General features: G+C 40.4%; 1 protein-coding gene across 1 annotated transcript in view; it reads right to left on the bottom strand.

Annotated features, from left to right (window-relative positions):
* Positions 1-5,025: 5,025 nt before the first annotated feature.
* Positions 5,026-21,859, bottom strand: part of ube2kb (ubiquitin-conjugating enzyme E2Kb (UBC1 homolog, yeast)) — a 37,209-nt gene continuing 20,375 nt past the window's right edge. The window contains exons 5-7 of the mRNA XM_007889124.2: positions 16,047-16,146; positions 13,721-13,849; positions 5,026-6,526 (exon numbers count right to left, since the gene is read on the bottom strand). Coding sequence (XP_007887315.1) covers positions 6,452-6,526; positions 13,721-13,849; positions 16,047-16,146 — 304 coding nt within the window. The 3' untranslated portion in view covers positions 5,026-6,451. The remainder of the gene's footprint in view (positions 6,527-13,720; positions 13,850-16,046; positions 16,147-21,859) is intronic.

Genomic DNA, 21,859 nt, shown 5'->3' with positions numbered 1-21,859 from the left:
ATTTATAACTGAATAATTCAAAGGATTAATAAAACAGCTTTGACTTTTATTTACTACTTGTGCAATAATTAGATCCTTGGACTGAACCAGTAAGCACATTGTCTGATGAGCGATAAGATATCCATAAAGTCTTCAGTTACCTACCGATGGTTGGTAGTGGGCAAGTGACTTCAGCAGGCAACAGAAGAAACTATCGTCTCCTGAGATCAAACTGCAAGCTGCACCCTTAAAACTGGCTACGCTGTTTTCCAGAGGTACAGAAGGTAGATCACCCAAGTTGAACACAAATCAGCAGGTGTGAAGGATACCACACTTTGGAGCACATCCCACTGTTGAGTGCTTCCGAGGAGTCGGGTGTGTAGACCTACCTGATTTCCTCAGTCCCCATTCTTGTCTAACACTTTTCATTTTGCATTTCTTTACTCTGTTGCTTGCCAAGATAGACAGATTATACAAGTCAAGAACAAGCAGTAGAGGTACATTGTACAGTAAACTGTCACCAAAATAAGCTTAACACACGCACACACAAAGGAAATAGCAACAAAATACAAAACAAATTGGTGGCAGAAGTGTGGGAAACATTTTAATGGATAAAAGTTTCAAGGGGAAAAGTAATCGGGACGGGGGTATATTGGATGCAATGTAAAATGAAAGAATATCTTTTGCACGGTACATTTTTTTCTGGAATAACGTTACGGTAGTAGGCAGCTTGCATAGTAAACTAAAAATTTAGTTAATTTCAAATAATTTTTGTGAACACTGAACTTAAATAAATTTGTTCAAAAATATGAAATACAATTGCAGTCGTGTGCAATAATTCCTATTCTGGAATTCTAACAGAGGCTTCTATGCAATAGTTTACTACTGTAATCTTCCGCTTGAATCAATATTATAGAATTGTACAACACAGAAGGAGGCTATTCAGCCCATTCTGTCTGTGCCGGCTCTTTGAAAAGAGCTATCCAAACAGTAATATTAATAATTTGGGATGGCAGTGAATGTAAGGCAACAGAAGAGCCTTTTCATACCATGAATCTTAAGAGTGATTCTTACCATTATATCACATTTTTTTTACTGTAGCTGAAAATGATTGGTGTTCAGAACACAGTTGGATCACTTCGTTCCATGGCTAATCCTGCAGCATTTTGCAAAGCATGTTAAAGATGTCTGGTATCAGTTAAGGGGTGCTGGGATCTTTTTCATTCTATGCCGTATGAATGCAAGGTGGATAACAAACATCACCTAATACTGCTGCTCCATAGAGGGCACAAGGTTAGCCAATTACAAATTTTGAAAGAGACTTAACTTGCAGCTGGAAGACACAAGTTTGAGAAACTAATCTGGTTATGAAACAAATGGGGAACCAAATCCTTTTTTTCCTCTTGATCTAAATGGCTCAGCTACACAAATGGATAAAGTCGCTGAGCCATCAGACAGCTACAATAGCCTTAAATGAAGCAGGTTTGCATCAGAATATGAATTTATAACAATGTAATGGGAACATAGTAGCTGACCTGACATCTCGCTTGCAAATTCACCTTTGCTATCATGGAATACAAATCATATCCCATGTTTTTGTATAACACACTAAGTGAAATTAATTTGGACTTGAAAATGGGTTGAATGTTTGCTATATTCCTTCGTGGTTTAATTCCAGTGCGGCTGAGGCAGTGAGTGCATTGCTGATTATTGTTAGTCTGTTCAAAGGAAATACAGCTCCTGTCATAGACTGTTCTTCATGAAATATGAACAATTTTAAGTAAAAATGACAATATACAAGTAAAAGTCACCACATTTGGACTTGAGTAGAAAATTCTGGATTTCAGCGCTGCATGTATCCCCTTGAGATGACATTTTGCAATAAATATAGTGCATATAAACAGTGCTCGAGCTGCAATAATTTACCAATAACAAAAACCTGATTTTAACAATCAATTGTGTAATTGACCTGACAAGTTAATGGTCAGTTATCAATCAATCCACGTTTACTGAAAATAATTCCTTTGGGTTCTATTTCCCAAGTTTAAATAGAGGAATTATTTACGACCAGCATGGAGTGGGGGTGGCGGGAGGAGATTTAAACTTCAGACTAAAGAGCAACCAGTCTTGCACGCATTGTACAAGAAAAGAAAAGTCAAATGGATGCTTCCACTTGACACTTCTCAGGAACTAGATAGCAATGGCATTGGCTTTGAAACAGGCTGAGTTGCAGAGATACATAGGGTAATAACAGCTGGGGTAGGAGCCACACACATATAAGGGAAGAGGAAAGAAACATTTAGTAACTGAAAATACTCAAGCAAAGTCTGCTGCTCAATTCCAAAAGATACCTTTGGTAAACTTTAAGAACTTTCAGGGAAAAAAGATCCTAAGGGTCAAAACTCCAGTCCTTCACAGATAGGCCTTAATCCCACATTGTATTAAACACACGGCACAAAAATTAACTCCTTCCAAACAGCTCTAATGTAATGACAGTATCTTCATTCACTTTCCAATGAAGACTATTAGAGAAGCAGTCCTAAAATGCTAGCAAATCAAGCATTCAAGCAAAGAAATGTAATGATACTCACTATACAGGCTGTGTACTTTACACATCGAGCTATTTGGGTAAATAGAAATCTCTATGTTTTTGTTTTTTATGGATGCAGTACAAGTATTTGTTTACTGGCTCAAAAAAGTTTCCTTTTGAGGGACTCCATTAACAATTTGCATATATACAGATTCATCTATAAACTGACATTTCATATGAACTCAAGGTGTTTAGATCAAATTTGTTCTAACTGGGGCGAGTACTAGCAAGCCATCTGCTGTTGTATGTGTTATAGGTATTCTACAAGTTAACTATCTATCTGTTTTCGCAACAGACAGGTAGTAAGCTACAGTAAATCTGAAGCAATTATTTCTGCAAAAATTAATTTAAAGCCTTGTTTCACACTTTAAATGTAAAAACTTTTTAAAACAAATTTTGGGAGGGTTGAATGAGTAGAAGGGGAAATCAGAGGTAGTGACTTCCAAACCCAATTAAACTATTTAGATAACAGATATGAAACTTTTTAAAACCAATCTGTAGATTTGGCAATACCTGCATAGGGTGCAGCAAATGTGGACTGTACACAGCAGTTTTACTTTTTTTTAAAATAAGCTTTTATAGCTGTCCAACAGCCATTATAACAGGTAAATATACTAACTAATGGAGCACAAAGATATACAGACCAAAATGCTTAAGGTTCAAATTCTGTGTTGAGTTAGCAAACTACAGCCAAGGAATTGCTGTGAAGGATTACAATTGGCTTTAGCGCCTCCTCATTATGAACAAAATAATAATAATAATCCTTGCATTTGATATAATGCCTTATCACATGTCTCAAAGCACTTCACAGGATATACTTTTGTCCATCCCTTTAATTCTGCAACCTTTTGTTATGCTACGTAGAAAAAAAAGGTCAAATCATTCTGAGCTATCAAGGTTTCTGACCCAAAGTCAGATCAAGTCAAAACTGTCTTTGACTAAGCTGGTACCTGGGACTGTATAATAGTATGTTTAATACATTTAATATCCCTGATTCAACAACTGAGAAGTGGATGGACTATTGCAAGATCACTCACCCTCATCTTCCCATTACAGGATCAAACTATTAACTGTCTTCACTAATAGCTCATTATATTGTACATCTTTATAACGTCCCCTTGAAGATGTGTATCTCCAAGATTTAAGCTGAAGAGTAACAGGGAAATTAGATGTATTTCAAGATATGGGTAGATAAAAATCAAGCTTAAATTTTAAAATCATATAGAATAGTTCTTGCCATGAAATTTAATAGGAATAATGTAATACATTTTAACTTTAGCAAAGGGAGAGGGGAAAAGAGCATAAAGGCTACTTACGTGAGGACAACAGGTAAGTTGGGAAGAGCGATTATCAAAGTATCAAGATAGGGAAGTTTGCAGGAATGAAGGCAAAAAGTGAGGGAAGGGTCACCATCAGAAACAATTTGGAGAATTTTTTGCAGGAGCACACAGAGTGATAATAATAATAATAATCCTTGCATTTGATATAACGCTTTATCACATAGTTGAGATGTCTCAAAGCGCTTCACAGGATATACTGTTAAGTGAATTGACTCCATTTTATTGGCGAAACAGAGCAGCCAATTAAGCACAGCAGTGGATTTAATTACAAAATTATTATTATTTTTTTAAGGGATTATTACCCCTGGAAAAGCAATCCAGGGATAATAATCTTAGAATGATCAGAATTTAATTGCAACTGAAAGTGCTTCAAATGAATTTGAATATAAGCAAAGTCCAATGAAATCCCACCTCAATAATGTATATGTACAATGTCCCCTCCAGCTGAATGGCCCTCCAACAGACTGCCAAAACTCACACATGAATCATTGTCAAATGGGCAAAGTGCTGGAGAGAAGCAGACGCTAATAGAACTCTACTTCAATAAATGAAAAAAGGAAGAAAAATGGAGAAGAAAAATTGGCCAAGGAAATAATTTACAGAAACCACATTTATACATAGATAGAGATGGGGCTGGGACATCAGCCAAGCCACTGAGAGTTGTCACTTCCAGTAAGTCAACCATCTCCACATTGGATGTTATATCACTGAGCCATAGATGTTTAATCCTGATCACTCATGAGTTAGCAGTAGTCACAATTGGCCTCAACCATTCCCAGTCTGGAGGACAGAAATGATTACACATCTCTTCCCAATAATAGATTCAGAGTATCAAATGATTCATTGTACCTGCCACAGGTTTGCATTCTCTTTACTGCAAATTCTGGACATGAACTGAGCCAGAATGGAGGCACTTCTCATTAGGGTGGAACAAATAAATTAATCTCCCACCAGATGGTTACAAAGTAATTTTTTGGGGTGGGGGTGGAGAGGATAAGGATCATCAGGAGTGTAGAGGGATCTCAGTTTAATTCTGGAACAAGATTACAATAGATGAGGTTTTCAGGAATAATTGAATTTGAACAGTAGATCAAAATTAATGGCCAAATAAGACTATTCTCAATCCAAATGTTTTTAATGTGCGTAATGAAAAACACAAATTCCCATTGGCAGCAGCCTGTGCTCTTAAACCATATCTCCGTGGTTGAATGACAACCTAAAAGTAAAAAAATACAAACCTCATACTGGTTCTCAGTCAAGTAAATGCCTTTTCTGATCACAAACAAAAGAACTAGTTAGTGTGGGAAATAAATTAGAAGCATGCAGTTAAGATCCAAAATCAGCCGAGTTTTAAAGATCTTGTCACTTCCAAACCTTATGTAGTTTATCCTCATGGAGAAATAATCACTTCAAACTAAATACGCACACTACATTTGAAAAGCGTGCATTTGTAACTGACACTAACTGATTGTCAATAGGTTTACTAACAAAGAATAAATCACTTTCTTTTTTTCAATTAATCTTTGCAGATGTTTGATAAATCAACCACAGTATTAAATGACCCCAATGTTAATGTAAACTTTTAAGATGAAATACCATTTTAATACGAATAAAAAGCTTAGCTCTATGTACAGGGTGATAAAAGTAATATCCCATTTATGAATTTTCAGAGACACTGAACAGAGTGCAAACATCTGATCAATAACAAACCTCTATCTCTATGTGAGCTATAAGTTATTTACAGCAAGAGTACAGCCACCACAGCCTCCAAAGTGTAATATAGAAAATGTGAAACAAGCAGAGAGTGAATGTTTTGAAGCACTTGTTGAACAATTCTAAACCACCTTTAAGCAGTTATTGAATTGCTTAACAGCTCAAACAGTTCAAGAAAAACTAGCCTTTTAAACTCTTTTTGATTGTGTCACAGCAAAGGCTTCTAGAGAACAATGTAACCATGGTAGGATACTCAAGGATCCTCACATGATAAGGTACTATTAAAATGTTTTTTTGAAGTCATAAAAGACCATGTGCATTAATGACACAATTAAATAATAGTGAAGCAGCCTCTCACTGAACAGAAAATAAAACCTGATCAGGAGCATTATTACCATATATAATGGCTACATCAACAGCCATGACACATTCAAAAATAAAGCCTTTTTCTAAGATGCAGACCACATTCTTTAACAAAAACAGCTGATGCAATTGAGACCCTTGGTCACCTTGTTAAAACTGCACTAAACCAGGTGTATGTCATCTTCAGGGATGAATGCAACTCAAATTCAGGATCCTTACAATGCCAAGTAGGAAAGAAATTAAAAGTACTTCACTTTTTCCCCTTTGTTTCCCCTCTCGTTTAATTTACACAGATCTTTTGAGAGCTATATTTACAGAGCATCGAATCCAGTCTCGTTTATAGCCATCATCACATTTTACAGTGATACTTAAATTGGAATCTATGCAGAACCCAGAAATAAAAGGGCAGAGGTGTTTGTCAAGGGAAAGGGCGCCTGGCCTTTGGGAGAAGCAATCCCAGAATTCTTCAGTTGCTAAGCAGTCGTTCTGTTGCACACTCCACGTCCCAAGATTGTGAAGACAAGGCCACTATTACTGCATTCTGAAAAAGAAATTCAAGAATAAAAATAAGCAGTAGGTGGCAATAGGATTATATTTTGTGTTTATTTGGACATATTCACATCTGTAAAGGCTCGGTACAGTAGGTTTGATTGGACAAGAATATTATTAGATTTGCTAGGTCCATTTCAGTCAGACCACACAGCATAACAGAAGCCATACATTTGCAAGCCTTACAGTTATTTTCTACAACCAATTTGTTTATATAGCCAAGCTGAAATCAGAATTTACAATGATCTGGCACAAACTGGCAAATGGAAACCCTGCCAAACTGCACATACAGATCTCAACCCAATGTGGGAAACACACCCTATAAGGGAATACTTAATTAAGGTAAGAAACCAGAAGTATAACAGCAGTCAACACCAAGAAATCTGTCCCAGCAATCCTTGCCACTTTGACGTGGAACCTAATTTTATTGAGGCTGTGTTTTTAAAGTTTGCACATCTGTTGAACATTGCACTAACATTAGTCTCCCTGGTACAACGCTTGAATCTTACTTAGCGCATTTATGTATTATAATAATACATTTGATATAGCACCTTTTCACATCATTGAGACATCTCAAAGTGCTTCACCAAATATACTGTAAAGTGAATTGACTATATTTTGTGGACAAAACATGGCAGCCAATTGCACACAAACAGTCCCTAGAGGAGCACACCCTGCTCACCCAACTATAAGGTTCACACTGAGAATACTTATCAATGGAGAAGATTCAGGATCCTAACATCATTAGCAGCTGAATGTCAAAAATGTCACCATGCTGCATTCCAGACATTGGAAAAGCTGAGCTATGTAAATGGCCCAAATCCATTTCAATGTGACGAACCTAACAAAACCACTGACTGAATTATTCATCTGATCTCAGTATCCCCAAGGTGGATCTTTGTCGAGGTTGACACTCCAATACAGTGTCAATGCAATGCAGCACCATAATGTTGGAGGTGCTGCCTTTTGGATCAGATCTGTCTGCCTGCTCAGAGGGACTTTAAAGATCCCATGCCACTACATTGAACTCATGATAACCAGCTGAAACTGCATAGCTTGCCATTGATCTCACTGCCTGGCAAGCTTCCTGCTGATGACAGCACAACCAGCCTGGCTCATCAGCAGGACTTGGAAGGGCAGACTGGGGGCAGGGAGTCATCCCACTCGGTCCCTTTTAACCCTTTAAGTCAAAGCCCTGACCAGCCGGATAGTCCGAGCTGGTTAAGACTTCAGCAGAGACGCATTGAAACATTTTCCTGATTTGAAAGATGCTATATCAAATTCAAAGAATTATTATTCTAATATAATACAGAAAAACTGAAACTACAGCAGATTATTGTGGGTGGAAACATGATGTCAGGAGTAGGCATTTAGTCTGTTCATTTATTAGGTCATGGCCGATCTTTAATTCCAATCCTCATAAACTTTAATTCATAAAATTCCCAAGTAACTAGAATGGAACTCCATTATAATATACTTCATTGGGAAGCCTATAACATGACAGAGATATGGACCCACATTTACTTTTCCAAAAATCCAAAATGTCACTGCATGTCAATTCCTCATTATTTTAAATACCTCAAATCAAATCAGCTCTCAACCTCCTTAATTCTAGGGTATGTAACTCAAATTTATTCTCCACATTAATTACAGCTAAACCTTTCTCTTCATTCTAGATATTAATTTTGTGAATTGTCAAGGCCAATAAAAACAATGAATCTGTTCTTTTTTCACCGCGGACCCAGGAGATGCACTGGAAGGGCAATGGCTACATAAGGCTAGTTGCATTGAATCGTGGGAAACATCACAGTGATGAACTACCACATGCACACTTACCGGTTGTATTGAATTATATATGTGCAATGTAGATTGATTAAATCTGATTTTATACAACTTATACAAGTTTACCTGCAACTCTGACTTCGCGCAAGTCATATTAAATGTTATTGATAATTAGAACAATCCCTTAGTCTAATCGGAATATGTAGAAGACAGGTAGTCCGTCGTCACAAGCAGAAAGACTCATGCAATTTCCTACTTAGCTTTTCGGGAATCAAATCATATAATCTGAACAATTTATAGCTACTCATGAATAAATAAGATTCTAAAGTAGCACCTGATTAGTGGGATATTATGTTACTCTAAAACTAAAGACATCTGGAAGGTGTTCAGTTGACATAATGTACTTCCTTGAGTGAAAAAACAGAAAACGTAGGCATTTAAAAATGTACACAGCAGGATTATCTCAGAAAAGTGTCTGCCAGGTTCAGGAATGAGTTCTGCATCTAACCTAGAGCATAAATTGGTCTGTGGCAATATAGACACAAACATTTTAAAACCTACAATAATGTTGTGCGAGCCAGTACAGACTTCATACGACGAATTGCTTGCTTTTGCGCTACGCATTTCTGTTTCTAGGCTAAACTCTTTTTTGAACCACTAAATTGTGATTCAAATTGACTGAACCAAGTTGAGGGGAAGTGACAACACTAAAAATAAAAGTTCCTGAATTCTTTTCTTTAATCCAGGCACTCCGCAACCTAGCATAAATCATGCAGAATCAGAACAGTGTTGTTCATAATTTGTGTAACATCAACTAACAGCCAGGACACCAGGGAGCACTAACATTGACCTCAATGGTCAATGGGGGAGAAATCAGGAGAGGCGAACAGACCCTTTGCATTCCACACTGAGTAACATGTGCATCTCTGATGAGGAAAGATTGGCCCCAGTTGTGATGCTTTCTACAGACTAATAGTTTTCTGACACTCACCAGCTCGACTTCCACATAAACAATTGCCGCTTAGAAATACTGGAGGGCAACAGACGCCAATGGTTTTGCACACAGCATAAATTAATAGGAAGTGGAGTCTCTGTGGAGCTGAGCTGGCTTCAAAGTGACGTGCTTGGCAATGGAATGTCAGAATTGAATCAGTGTGGCAATAACAACAAATTGCATTAACAACAACTTGCGTTTATATGGAGTGCTTCGCGCGGGGTAGCGTCCAGCAGCGCTTGACAGTGGCGGAGTCTGATGCCAAGCCAGGGGGAGAGGAAGGGCGGAGGTGACTGTAAGCATTATCAAAAAGGAAGGTCTTTAGGTGGGATTTGAAAGTGGTGAGGGAGGGAGGGAGGGAGTTTCAGAGTTTCGAGGCATAGTGGCTAAAGACATAGCCACCGATGGTGGAGTAAATAGGATGAGGGATGAACAGGAGGCTGGAGCCAGCCAGGATTTGAAAATGAGTGAGGATCTTAAAATTGATCCATTCGGTAATTGGGAGCCAGTGGAGTCAATGGTGTGATGGGGGCACGGAGTTTTGTGTGGGTGAGTATCTGGGCAGCGTCATTTTGGATTAATTGAATTAAGTGTTGGTAGTCTGGTTCCTGAGCCAGACGGGTCCAATATACTCTAGTGTTGTATTGATGACAGCCAGTTTGGCTCATGGACAGGACTTTAAGGGGCGTAGTGATCAGTATTGGGGGAGGGGGGTAGGAATTCTTCCCACTTCTGTTAACACTGCAAGCGAAAGCCCTAATGGGTAGGAGGTGGTCTGAGCTGGAAAAGCAGCGAGAAACTTGCCCGGTGGGGCATTCTATTGCACCAATTTGGATTTGGCTGGTTAAACCAAGAGTACCCCAAAACAAACTCTGGAGTGTTAACTTGGTTATAATAATAATCCTTGAATTTGATATAGCACTTTTCACGTCTTCTCAACGTCTCAAAACACTTCATAGGATAGACTGTAAAGTGAATTGACTGTATATTTGTGGACGAAACGCGGCAGCCAATTGTGCACAGCAGTGTCCCACAAACAGTCGTGGATTGAAAATGACCAATTTATTACTGTTTTGGAGGGATTATTATTAGGTGTGTGGAGTAAGCAAACTTGCCCAAGGTTCTCCCCAACCAGAACCTCATACTCTCCAGAATGATGTAAACTGGTGAGCCCCTCAAGGAGAGACGGGTGCATGCCACTTTAAACAATGACATTTCCACATGTTGAGAGCCTACACAGTGGAACTCAGTCTGGTTTTGATATTCTTAAGCATGGTATTAGATTTCTGCACATGTCAAGACTTCAGCTGACCAAACAAAATAAATTGACAGCTTTAGGAGAGCAGGAAAGATTTGTTTTTGTTTAAATATCCAATCTACTGTTTCATTGTTAGTTCTTTATCACTTATCCAACAATGAACAGACAACCTGTAATATGTTTGGTGTGGTTGTTCCTTTTGGAACATCTGATAAATGCTCAAAAGCTGACTAGTCAGACACAGGGATCAACTTCATGTGCTGTAGATATGCCAATTTCATGAAACTGTTCTAAAGGGATTAGATTATATCAGAACACACTTATTACAGTACATTATTAAGAGCACATCTAATCGTTTAATGTTCACAAATATGGATTTGTTTAAGGGATAACTTTAGAAGGTATTTTGATAAGTATTTTAAATAGTCAATAGATTTTCCTTTTTCTGTCCTTTCAGCTTCTGTCCATTCTAGGTTATATAAAAGTCTTCCATTCGAGTCTCAAGTTTCATTCTTTGACATTCTTTATTTCTGTTCTGGACCCTGGCGTCATCTTTTCCATTAACTAAAAATGTTTTTACTTAATATTCTAATTGCTTGAGTTGTTCAAAAGCTAGACATCAAATAAATAACCATTAAAACTGAAGCATTCTCAACCAGTCAAGTCACCAACAGTCGTCACTACAACAAGATTACATTTGTATAGTGCCTTTCACGTCGGGAAGACGTCCCAAGGTGCTGGACAGTACACAGCATTTCAGACCCGAGCTGGGGTCAGGGTGGGAGAAGGGAGGGGAAGGGGGTGGTGACCGATGGCATGGTCGAAGAGGAGGTTTTGAGGCAGGACTTGAAGGAGGCTAAGGAGGAGGCGAGGCGGAGTGATCGGGGGATGGAATTCCAGAGGTTGGGGCAGAGTGGCTGAAGGCTCTCCCATCAATGGTGGGGCGGGTGGGTCGGGGGACATGGAGAAGGCCGGAGCCAGCTGAGCGGAGGGAGCGGGCAGGTTGGTAGGGGGTTAGGAGGTCATAGAGGTAGGGTGGGGCGAGGCCATGGAGGGCTTTGTAGGTAAGGACCAGGATCTTGAACTGGATCCTCTGAAGGATAGAGAGCCAATGGTGTCGGGTGATAATTGGGGAGATGGGGTCACGGAGTTTGGTGCGGGAGAGGACACGGCTACAGAGTTCTGGATTATCTGCAGCCTGTGGAGGGAGGAGTTGGGAAGGCCGACAAGCAGGGCTTTGCATAGTCGAGCCTGGAGGTGATGAAGGCATGAACAAGAGTTTCAGCGGCCTGAAGGTTGAGGTAGTGGCAGAGTCGGGCAATGTTACAGAGGTGAGGGAAGGCAGAGCGGGTCATGGCTTGGATGTGGGGAAGAAAAGACAGTTGAGGGTCGAACAAGACATCTAGGTTCCTGACTGGCTTGGTGAGTTGAAGTGTGCAACCATGGAGGTTGATGCTGCCAGAGCCTGAGGTGCTGAGGTGCTGGCACGAGCCACTCAGTCTTGTTCACATTCAACTGTAGGAAATTTGCCCTCATGCAGGACTATCAATAATTGTCAGTGTGAAGAACCATTAAAACTGGCAAATGCTTCATCAACTCAAAAATCTTAAAAATCATTAACAATGGGAAACAGCAACTTATAATGGGAAACAGCCACTTTTTCCATCAAGTCCATTCTTTCCATGTACCATGTAACCCACTGTGAAGTCTACCAGTCTCTTGGACGAAAGTTTTGCAAAAAATACTCCCTGGTCTCCAATCCAAAAGACAGTTAAGCAAGTTTCCTTAATTCAATTGTCATAACCTTCAATCCAATTCCTTCCTGATCCACGGGATCAACTGCTACAGCCAGAAGTCTCTCCACATCTCTGGGGATAATGTGATTTCTTCTAATCTCTAATCCTGTTAATTTTAAATCTAGTTCTTCTCAATCTGTACTCAATGTAACAGCCTGCTTACATTTATATCAACAAGCTCTCTCAGAAATTTAGAGGACCTTAAAAACTTGCTAATGAAATTATGTTAACTGAATACTCAATTTGACAGTGAAAATTATTAAATAAATAAAACTATTCATATAACCGGACTAAACATAAAGAGCCTCATCTTCCAGAGCTCAAGCCACACAGCTTCCAACCTCACCGGAAACTCTCTTCAGCAATCAGACATGTTCTCATTCAAACGTAGCCAACCGACCAATGGACAGTGACACCGCTCTTGGGAGTGGTGAAGGGATGGGGAAGGAGGAAAGAACGACAATGGCCTTTCCGTTGTACTGTAGAAGGTATTGATTTGGGACGATGCGTAATTGTTTTTTCATACACATGGTCACAGGGAAAATTATTCAATAAACCAAATTATTTGTATATTGAGTATTCAATTAACTGATTATCCGAATAAGTGTGCAAATGTTTTGGGATTTCTAAATTCTATTCAATGGACCAAATTAGTCAATTATCCGATATTCAATTAACTGAATTTGACTGTAGGAAGAAGTTCAGCTCCGGAAGCCTCGCTTCATTATTTGAAGCCCTAAATTATTAAAATCATCCTAGTCATCATTAAATTCTCTCCAATGTACCTGTCCCTTTGAAGGTGGTGTGTCCCAAACTGTAATGCTTTTGAAATGCCACTTTACGGTTAGATCTATATTAGAAATAACATTGACTTACGGTTAAATGTCCTTGAGTTGTAATCTAATGTTTGATTGGCTTTTTTGATAAATTATAAGAAACAATTATTCCCCCTGTAATGGGAAAAACTCTTAAAAGTGAAAAAAAAAATTTTTTTTGGGGGGTGAGAGATGTCAGAAGGTTGCTAATGGTCATTATGTTTCCCTTTTCTTTAACTAAATAGAGGAATACTAATTCTTAAATAGCCATGCCCTCCGGGTCTCAGCCAGGTCTACTAGTGAATATATTACCATCAAGTAGCTGTCCCTTGGTTTCTGACACAGCCCAGTGCATTTCACTATACTATAGAGTTGGTAACCACTGCACATATAAACACTAGCAGCAACATCTGTTTTCATGACAAATGGTATCTTGGAACAAAGTTTGTTGAATATACATGAGAAATATTTTTTATGAACTCCACAAGCAAATCCTTATTGCACGAGTAACAGAATCAGATAAAGATGATTCAATACTCACTTTATCAAAGCCCATAGCACACAGTTTGTCTACTTTTCTGGTGTACTCAGGGCTAGGAACTGGTGCTCCAGCGTAAACATGTGCCCAGAGCCTGGCTGTCTGTTTAAACATCTCTGGATTTTGCTTGTGCTATGGAAAGAACATAATCGTTAAGTATAATGCTCGAACAAAAGCTGCAAACAATCACCTCAAAAGTAGGCATATTTGCTAAATTCACTGAATTTACCACAAATTTTAAAACTCAGAATTTCACAATAAGTGCTGAAAGAGAATAGTTGCAAATGTTGGGAGAAAACATGCTCATGCTTAGGTGTAATGTCTGTCATCTGGGCTCATGCATGTAGAATGGCCTATTGAGGATAAAGGACACCATATCTCAACATTTTTAAAAAAAAGGCATTTCAAAAGAAAAGATAATTGGAGGAAAATAACTTCCTCTAATGTTGCAAAGTCACAGTGAACACAACTATTGGTACTGTTGTACTGAGCATCTACAAGGTCAGTCAATACATCATATTGTTCAATACAACAATAACAACTTGGATTTATATACCGCCCTCCTCGCCGGACGGCGTCTTAAGAGCGCTTCACAGTAACAGATCCTGGGGCCGAGCCAGGGAGAGGGGGAGGAAGGTGACCAATGGTGCGGTTGAAAAGAAATCCAATGCCGGTTGATAATTTGTTCCTCCTCTTGACGTCTGACTCTCAATCATCCTCTTCCAGTGGAAATCAGTACAGTTTCTCTGGTCTGTTCTCAAAACGATCTCTCACTGTGCAGCACATTGTTGAAACTCCATTCACTCTAAACCCGGGTTCACCATTCGGAGGCGAGATTAATGTTTCCGTGGGCGCTGCAGTGCAGCTAATTGATGGGGCAAACGGGTTATTAGATTTACCAGGAGTCGGGGGCAGTAATAGTTTTGTCACGCATGGTTTTAATGTCCCTCGTGCGAGACGGAGCCACAAGAAGAAGATGAAGTGCGTATAGTACCTTTCACGGCATTTCAGATCCGAGCTGGTGTCGGGGGGGGGGGGAGAAGGGAGGGGAAGGGGGGAGAAGGGAGGGTAGAGGAAGGGAGGGTAGGGGAAGAGGGAGGGGAAAAGGGGGGAGAAGGGAGGGGAAGGGAGGAGAAGGGGGGTGGCCAATGGCATGGTTGAAGAGGAGGGTCTTGAGGCGGGACTTGAAGAAGACTAAGAAGGGGGTGAGGCGGAGTGATTGGGGTTGGAATTGCAGAGGTTGGGGGCAGAGTGGCTGAAGGCTCTCCCGCCAATGGTGGAGTGGGTGTGTCGGGGGACATGAGCGGGCCGGAGTCGGCTGAGCAGAGGGAACGGGCGGATTGTTAGGGGGTTAGGAGGGGGCGAGGGGTTGGTAGGGGGTTAGGAGGGGGAGGGCAGATTGGTATGGGGTTAGGAGGGGGTGGGGAGGTTGGTAGGGGTTTAGGAGGGGTGGGGGGTGTTGGTAGAGGGCTAGGAGGGAGTGGGCGAGTTAGTAGGGGGTTAGGAGGGAGCGGGAGGGTTGGTAGGGGGTGAGGAGGGAGCGGGCCGGTTGGTAGGGGTTTAGGAGGGGGCGGGGGTGTTGGTAGCAAGTTAGGAGGGAGCGGGGAGGTTGATAGGGGGTGAGGAGGGAGGGTACGGGTTGATAGAATACACTTCATTCTTTAAATAACCCAGGAGGACCTCCACACTCCAATTTATTATCTTTCCTTTCCCCAGGAGACAAACTATACTGGCGTGGTATTGCAGTGGTGCAACAATCATGGTCATTCATCATGTTCAAGCATAGGAGGCAAGCGTGAGATAGGCTATTCAGATAGAGTGGGAGAGAGAAATGAAGAACAAAAATTATAGGTACTCAATCCTGTCAATACCCAACATCCACTAATGTGTAAGGATCACAACCAGAAATGGGACATGATTGGTCCGCAAGTCCAGTCTCTCGCGAACTACCCCTAATATGTTCTGACAATAGCTAAGTAGGGTGTCCAATCCAGACACAAGAAAATGTCCATGTGTTGGTAGCATACATACATGGAGCTCAAGCATAGTCAGGCAGTGATGGGTTTCTGTATGTGTCTTACATCCAGCTAATCAAACAACAATAAACGTGAGCTTCAGGGGAGCAATATGTGAAGTGCTTTATTTACTCCTCAAAATCAATACTGTTCATAAAAATGTCAACATTATTTTCAAAATAATCTAGTGAAACGTTTGTACATCAGAAAAGATGAATGTTTTTGTGGACTGTTCATCAATTTCAGAGAACCAAAATAATGAGAATATATAGCCTCAAAATTCATATGCTGGCATCAGACAAATTTTCACCAACCTGTTGTGCTACTACTGCATCCTGCGGGTCATCTGGTTCAGCAGCTGCCAGTAAGGCTTGTAATGATAATAAAACTGTCCTTAGAGTCATAGCAGCTGCCCTAAAAAAAGACAAGTGTTTGAGCAACAGAGTTACACACTACACTAAGTGCAAACCTCAAACTGCTCTTCAGAATTCCAATAACTGCACAACTCGCCTCTGGCATCTCTTGTACACCTATCGATTTTCTTTAACATTTCATTTGAAAAACATCAAACCGCATTGTTCTCATACCCCTCCTAGTGGACATTTACAGAAAATTAAGGACAGAGACCTTCTTGCTGGGTTCTTGGCTGAAACCATACTTTTAAAAGTAACCCAGGGGTTAAGTAGAAGATGAACCTTATTCAGACAATGGCTGGTGTGGTTTGCCCATTAACTTGAGTCACATAAATAGAAGTCATTCAAAAAATATTATTGTGCTAATGTGATTTTTAAAGTCCTACAAGAGTTCACACTTGGCCTCATTCATTCCTGAGAACACTCACATCACACTTGTATTTAGGCGTTCTAGGAAGCTACACTGCATGAGGGGCGCTATATAAATGCAAGTTGTTTTTGCTATTAGGCAGTTTTCTCATCACCTGACGTGTAGATGAGGAAAACGCACAAACAAAATGTTATGGACAGGGATCATACACAAGCTTTTATCCACAATTCAATTGTTTTTCAAAAGGAAGGTTCAGTAAATTATAATGGAGGCAAGAAGTCAAAGAGAAAGGAATCTCGTCAGCCTAATAAGGGTAAATAAATGTTAGAAATTCTGCGGAACTAGGAGAACAAACAATTCTAGCAAAACCAGACTCCATTTAGCAGTAGTCCAGAAGTGTGTGCATTTGCTTAGTCTAAGTAAGATTCATCACCTCCGTGGACTACTAGTTTGTTCCTGTCAGTGGATTGAGAATTGTATTTAAAAACAAGTTATTCACGGGTTCTTTGACCCCAAATCCTGGTGGTTCCACTCAGCCCTTCACTCTTGAATAAAAAAGCACACTACCAATTAAACGATGAAAAAGTAAATTAATTTATATGGGACTAAACGGGCTCAAATGATTTTTTTTAAAAATCAGTCCAACTTTTTTTTCCTAATTGTCTCCCCACTCTGTTATTGACCTGACCTCCTCTTGTCGGAAACAGCTATCAGTCGCCCTCAATACCATGCCCAAGTTGCCATGGTTCATATTCCATGCTTAGGCCATTCGACTTGTAGAGGGCGTTACAGCAATGTCTGACTTCTGCTACACAATGCTCACAACGAGTAGAAGGTAATGTAGAGGAGGAACAGTTGCAGGAACCCCGGCTGGTTTTCCTCTCTTCAAAGGCCTGGCCAATTGAGTCTCCTCCTTCAACCCAGAGTTTATCTGTGCCCTTCCAGGCGTTCCATAATATCTTTACTTCAGTGTTAACATTCCCAGCTCCTGTAGCCTCTCCTCACAATTCATGTGTCTTAAATCTAGTTTTATTGGATAAGCTTGGATGTAGTTTCCACCACCGCTTTAATGATTGTCCTTAATTCTCATGATTGAACCCAATTTAGCCCACCCACCAATGAGCCTTGGCTGAGAATAGAAACCTCAGCATGCAGTCAACACAGATCATGATTCAAACCAGCACCTCCTGGTCCATAAACTCTGTCCATTACACTATTGGGGCTACCCCCTTGAGATTTTTGGCACCAATACTAAGTTGTCTGTATTGTAGAACAGCAATTGGATTGTACACAATACTCTTAAGTTCAGTATCACATTGTCATTTATCCTAAGGTTGACATACTCTGCCATACATGCCAACTTCCAGCACAGAGAAATCTCCTGGCATAATGCTAGTTTTGTGCCCAGCCCACCTAACTCCCGTGTTTACATAGGTCTAGGGACCATTCAGAATTGTTAAGTAATGAATTTTTAAAAAAATGTTTTTACTTCTGTGCTCAAAAGCTTTATTTATATAGTGCATTTGGTGTAAAGAAAAAAATAAATCAAAGTGAAAATAGCTGGAGTCTAAGGAGAATTTTATAAGCCTTGGATGTAGGTTCCATCCACTCCTTTGATGCTTGTCCTTCAATTCTACCTTTCTCCTATCCTATCCCTGACTGAATAGGTTAGGGAATTTTGTTATCAAGGTAGGGCAGCAATTTTAGCTTCTGTAAATATGCATTTTTAAAACATAATATGAATGCCTATGTAGTTTAATTGCACTTTAAACAGTGTTTCTCTTGTTTAGCTTTAAAACTCTAAAATGAATTCAACTTTTCTTACAATAAAAATTCAGTTATAGAAAGTTATACGGTACAAATGGGACTATCAGATCTAAAACAGTTTAGGAAGAACATTATTACACAGAGAATGTGGAACTCACTACCAAAAGACATGTTGAAAAAGAAAGCATCAATGCATTGAAAAGGAAATGAGGGAGAAGGGAGTAGGGATTATGGAAGGGGGATAGGGAAGTTTCGTGCCTCAGGTGGAGTATAAAGACCAACATGAAATAGTTGGGCCGAATGGTTTGTTTCTGTGCCATACAGTTTATGCAATGCCATTTAGTTTATACTCCTCAACCATTCAACTCTAGTCGTCAATGTTAAATTAAATACCAACACTATCTTGTTTAAATCAGCTCTAATTATCTCGATCAGTGTGTTACCCTGACATTTTTGCATGCAGGATCTGGCCAAATATTTTAACCTTACCATCTTTATGTTCTCCCTAAATAAATTATTAGTGCAAGAATAACACAGCAACATCAGAGCTAAGCTCAATCACGTGATAGCAAAGTTCAAACAACTGATGGATAAAAGAAAACAGAAGCTGGCATGATCCCCAGGCTTCACACTCTCTGAATGAACATTTTTGACCGTCAATCCTCCTTGTACAGTCTTACACTTTATTTTCCCCCGCCTTTCGATCTTTAAATTGTATCCATAAATTTAAATGTACCAAAATCATCCCTGCCCGCCCACACACAAATTATTCAAATTAATTAGCCTCATTTCAGGGACGCTGCTGGCCCAGAATGGTAGTATCCTTGCCTCAATCAGAAGGTTGTGGGATCAAGCCCAACGTCAGGACTTTGAACTCACACAAACTAGATTGACACTCCGATACAGTGCTACATTGAAGGTACCATCTTTCAGATGATAGCATTTAAACCAAGGACCCATCTGCCTGTTCAGGTGAATATTAAAGATCCATTGGCACTATTTGAAAAGAAAAGGGAATTCCCCCCGGTGTCCTGGCCAACAATCTCCCAAATAAAATTGGTCATTCATTTCATAGTTGTTTGTCAGACATTGTTGGGCGCAAATTGGATGCCACATTTGCCTACAAAATATACCGTCACTACATTGTACATTTACTTATTTTTTTATGTTGTACTGCTTAAGACTATATATTATTGGCTCTATATATACTTATTCCTAAAGCAAGGCACATCACTGTCATTTATTGTTGTGTTCAAGTATCACACTGAACCAAATAGAAACATTCTCAAAATAAATCATGAACCAGAGCTTCAATTACAAATGGGAAATTTCCATGTGCAGTTGGCACTCCAATATGGAGCTCTGATCGGTCAGATACTCAGCATGACACGTGGCACACACCTGGCTGACCAAAAGAAATTAAAGTCAACAACAACTACTTGTATTTATAGTTTCTACCACGCAGGGTAGCGTCTCAGAGCACTTAATAGTGGAAGGTTAGGGTTCCTTTGCTCCTAATATTGACAACATTATGCATTAAAAATGAAGTGCCCTGGCTACAGTACGTCATGAGTCTCACCCAGTACTAAAAGTAAACATGCAGTATATTCTGTGAAGCTCATTGAGACGTGATCAGGCGCTATATCAAATGTAAAGATTATTATATACAAGTAGACTACTGTAGCACTACACCTGGTAAATTGGAGGCAAATATCTTCAGGGAATGAACAAATGGAAAAAGGGCCCAAATAACAAAGAGCCACATGATTCTGAACAGATGCAAGTCAGTGGAAAATATTTTACTTGGATCTATATTTTTGGCAGCCTTTTTATTGTAATGAAAGCTGTGGTGTGAAACAGTGTAGTGAGTTGTTATGTACATCCTGTGCCTTGAACTTCACAGCTCTCGTCTGCTTGTAGCTACTTCCTTGAATCACATTAGCACTAATGGCTTCGGGCAAGACAATTAGTGAGCAGCTGAGTTGGGTATATTCATGGGTGTGAACTGGGGGTCGATAAGCCACCTCCTGGGAAAGCAGAAGCAATTCAGAACAGAAGCAACAAGAGCGTTGCCAGAACAACAAAAGAAGCAGGTCAGCTCATCTACTGCTGGGTTGAAATCTCCAACCTTGAACACTATTAAGTTTCTACAAGGACATTGAATCAGACTTTCTTAGAAACTCTTGCTGCTGGAAACCTGGGCTCTCTGTAGTCAAAAGTAAAGTTTCGATTTTCAAAGGACTGAATAAAATACTTTATGAAAATATCATTCAATCCTGTGCAGTTAATGTGTCTGCATAGGGCTTGGCTCAGAGTTGAACCCGAATCTGGTGAAGCTCAATGAAAGTTGTAGGACCCACGTTTTCGAAACATGGATTACAAGAAAGGTACAAATGAATAAGGCCTTTCACCAATCTGATCTCATCCTTCTAGAAAACACACCCCACAATCCTAGCAGCGAGTGTTTTTTTTTAAATGAATGTTAGGGAGTGATGTGAAATAGCGGATTTGTTCCTTTTTGGCAACTATCAGCATTTAGCTGATTCAATGCAGTAAATAAGCAAAAATTTCACGATTGCATTTGAGCTTCAATTCCTCATCTATCAAGTGCTCCACATGCTTGAACTGAGTGGTCCATGGATTTTATTAGACAATTCAGCCTGACTGACACTCGATTTTACAATCACTTGACAATACATTTGAAAAACCCTAGCTTGCTTCTAGAGTGCCTCCTATGATAAATAAAAGACCCCTTCCCCCACCTCCATAACATCGCCCCGGCTCTGCTACTGCCTCTCCTCTCAGACCCTCATACTGTCATCACCTCCAGGCTCTACTCGATGTGATGAAAACGCTAACTCCTTGCTTGTCACCCTTCCCATCTCTTCCCTGCACAAGCTACAAATCATCCAGAACTTTCAGCTTGTGTCCTTTCCCACACCAGGCTCCGTGACCCTATCAGCCTCACCCTTGCCCAGCTCCACTGGCTCCCCATCCCCCAAAGGATAGAGTTCAAAAACCTCGTCCTTGCCTCCCACGACCTTGTACCTCCCTACCTGTGACCTACTAACTACATATCGACCTGTTTGCTCCGTCCTCTGCTCCACGTCCCCCGTCCGGCCCGCCCCACCATCCACGGTTGGGCCTTCAGGATCTCTTCCCCCACTCCTTGGAAGTCTATCCCACATTTCATTCATCTTGCTCCCTCCCTTGCCTCCTTCAAGGCACGTCTCAAGACCCTCCTCTTTGACAATGCCTTCGGTCACCATCCTCCTCCTATCCTCCCTGCCAACTCTAAGCTCAGGTCCAAATCCCTAACTGTCCAGCGCCTTGGGACGTCCTCCTGAAATGAAACGCACTATACAAATGTAATTTGTTGTTGCTAATCACCAACAGCGCCCTCCTCCGCTTCAAACCCGGTACAAACACCCCCCTCCGCTACTATCCTGTACAGTACACAGTGCGCTAGGCCTCAGGCTTCTCATGCTGTTTCCTCGACGCTGCTACTGTGGATGGAGTGGGCTCCAGTCGCGCATGCGCGATGTGGGGAGTGTTGGGATCGTGAAAACGGCGCAAG

This window comes from Callorhinchus milii, unplaced genomic scaffold (genome assembly GCF_018977255.1).
Source record: "Callorhinchus milii isolate IMCB2004 unplaced genomic scaffold, IMCB_Cmil_1.0 Scaffold1, whole genome shotgun sequence".
Classification (NCBI taxonomy): domain Eukaryota; kingdom Metazoa; phylum Chordata; class Chondrichthyes; order Chimaeriformes; family Callorhinchidae; genus Callorhinchus; species Callorhinchus milii.
The sequence above is the reverse complement of the archived record's forward strand: the minus strand, read 5'-3'. Positions and strand labels throughout refer to the sequence as shown.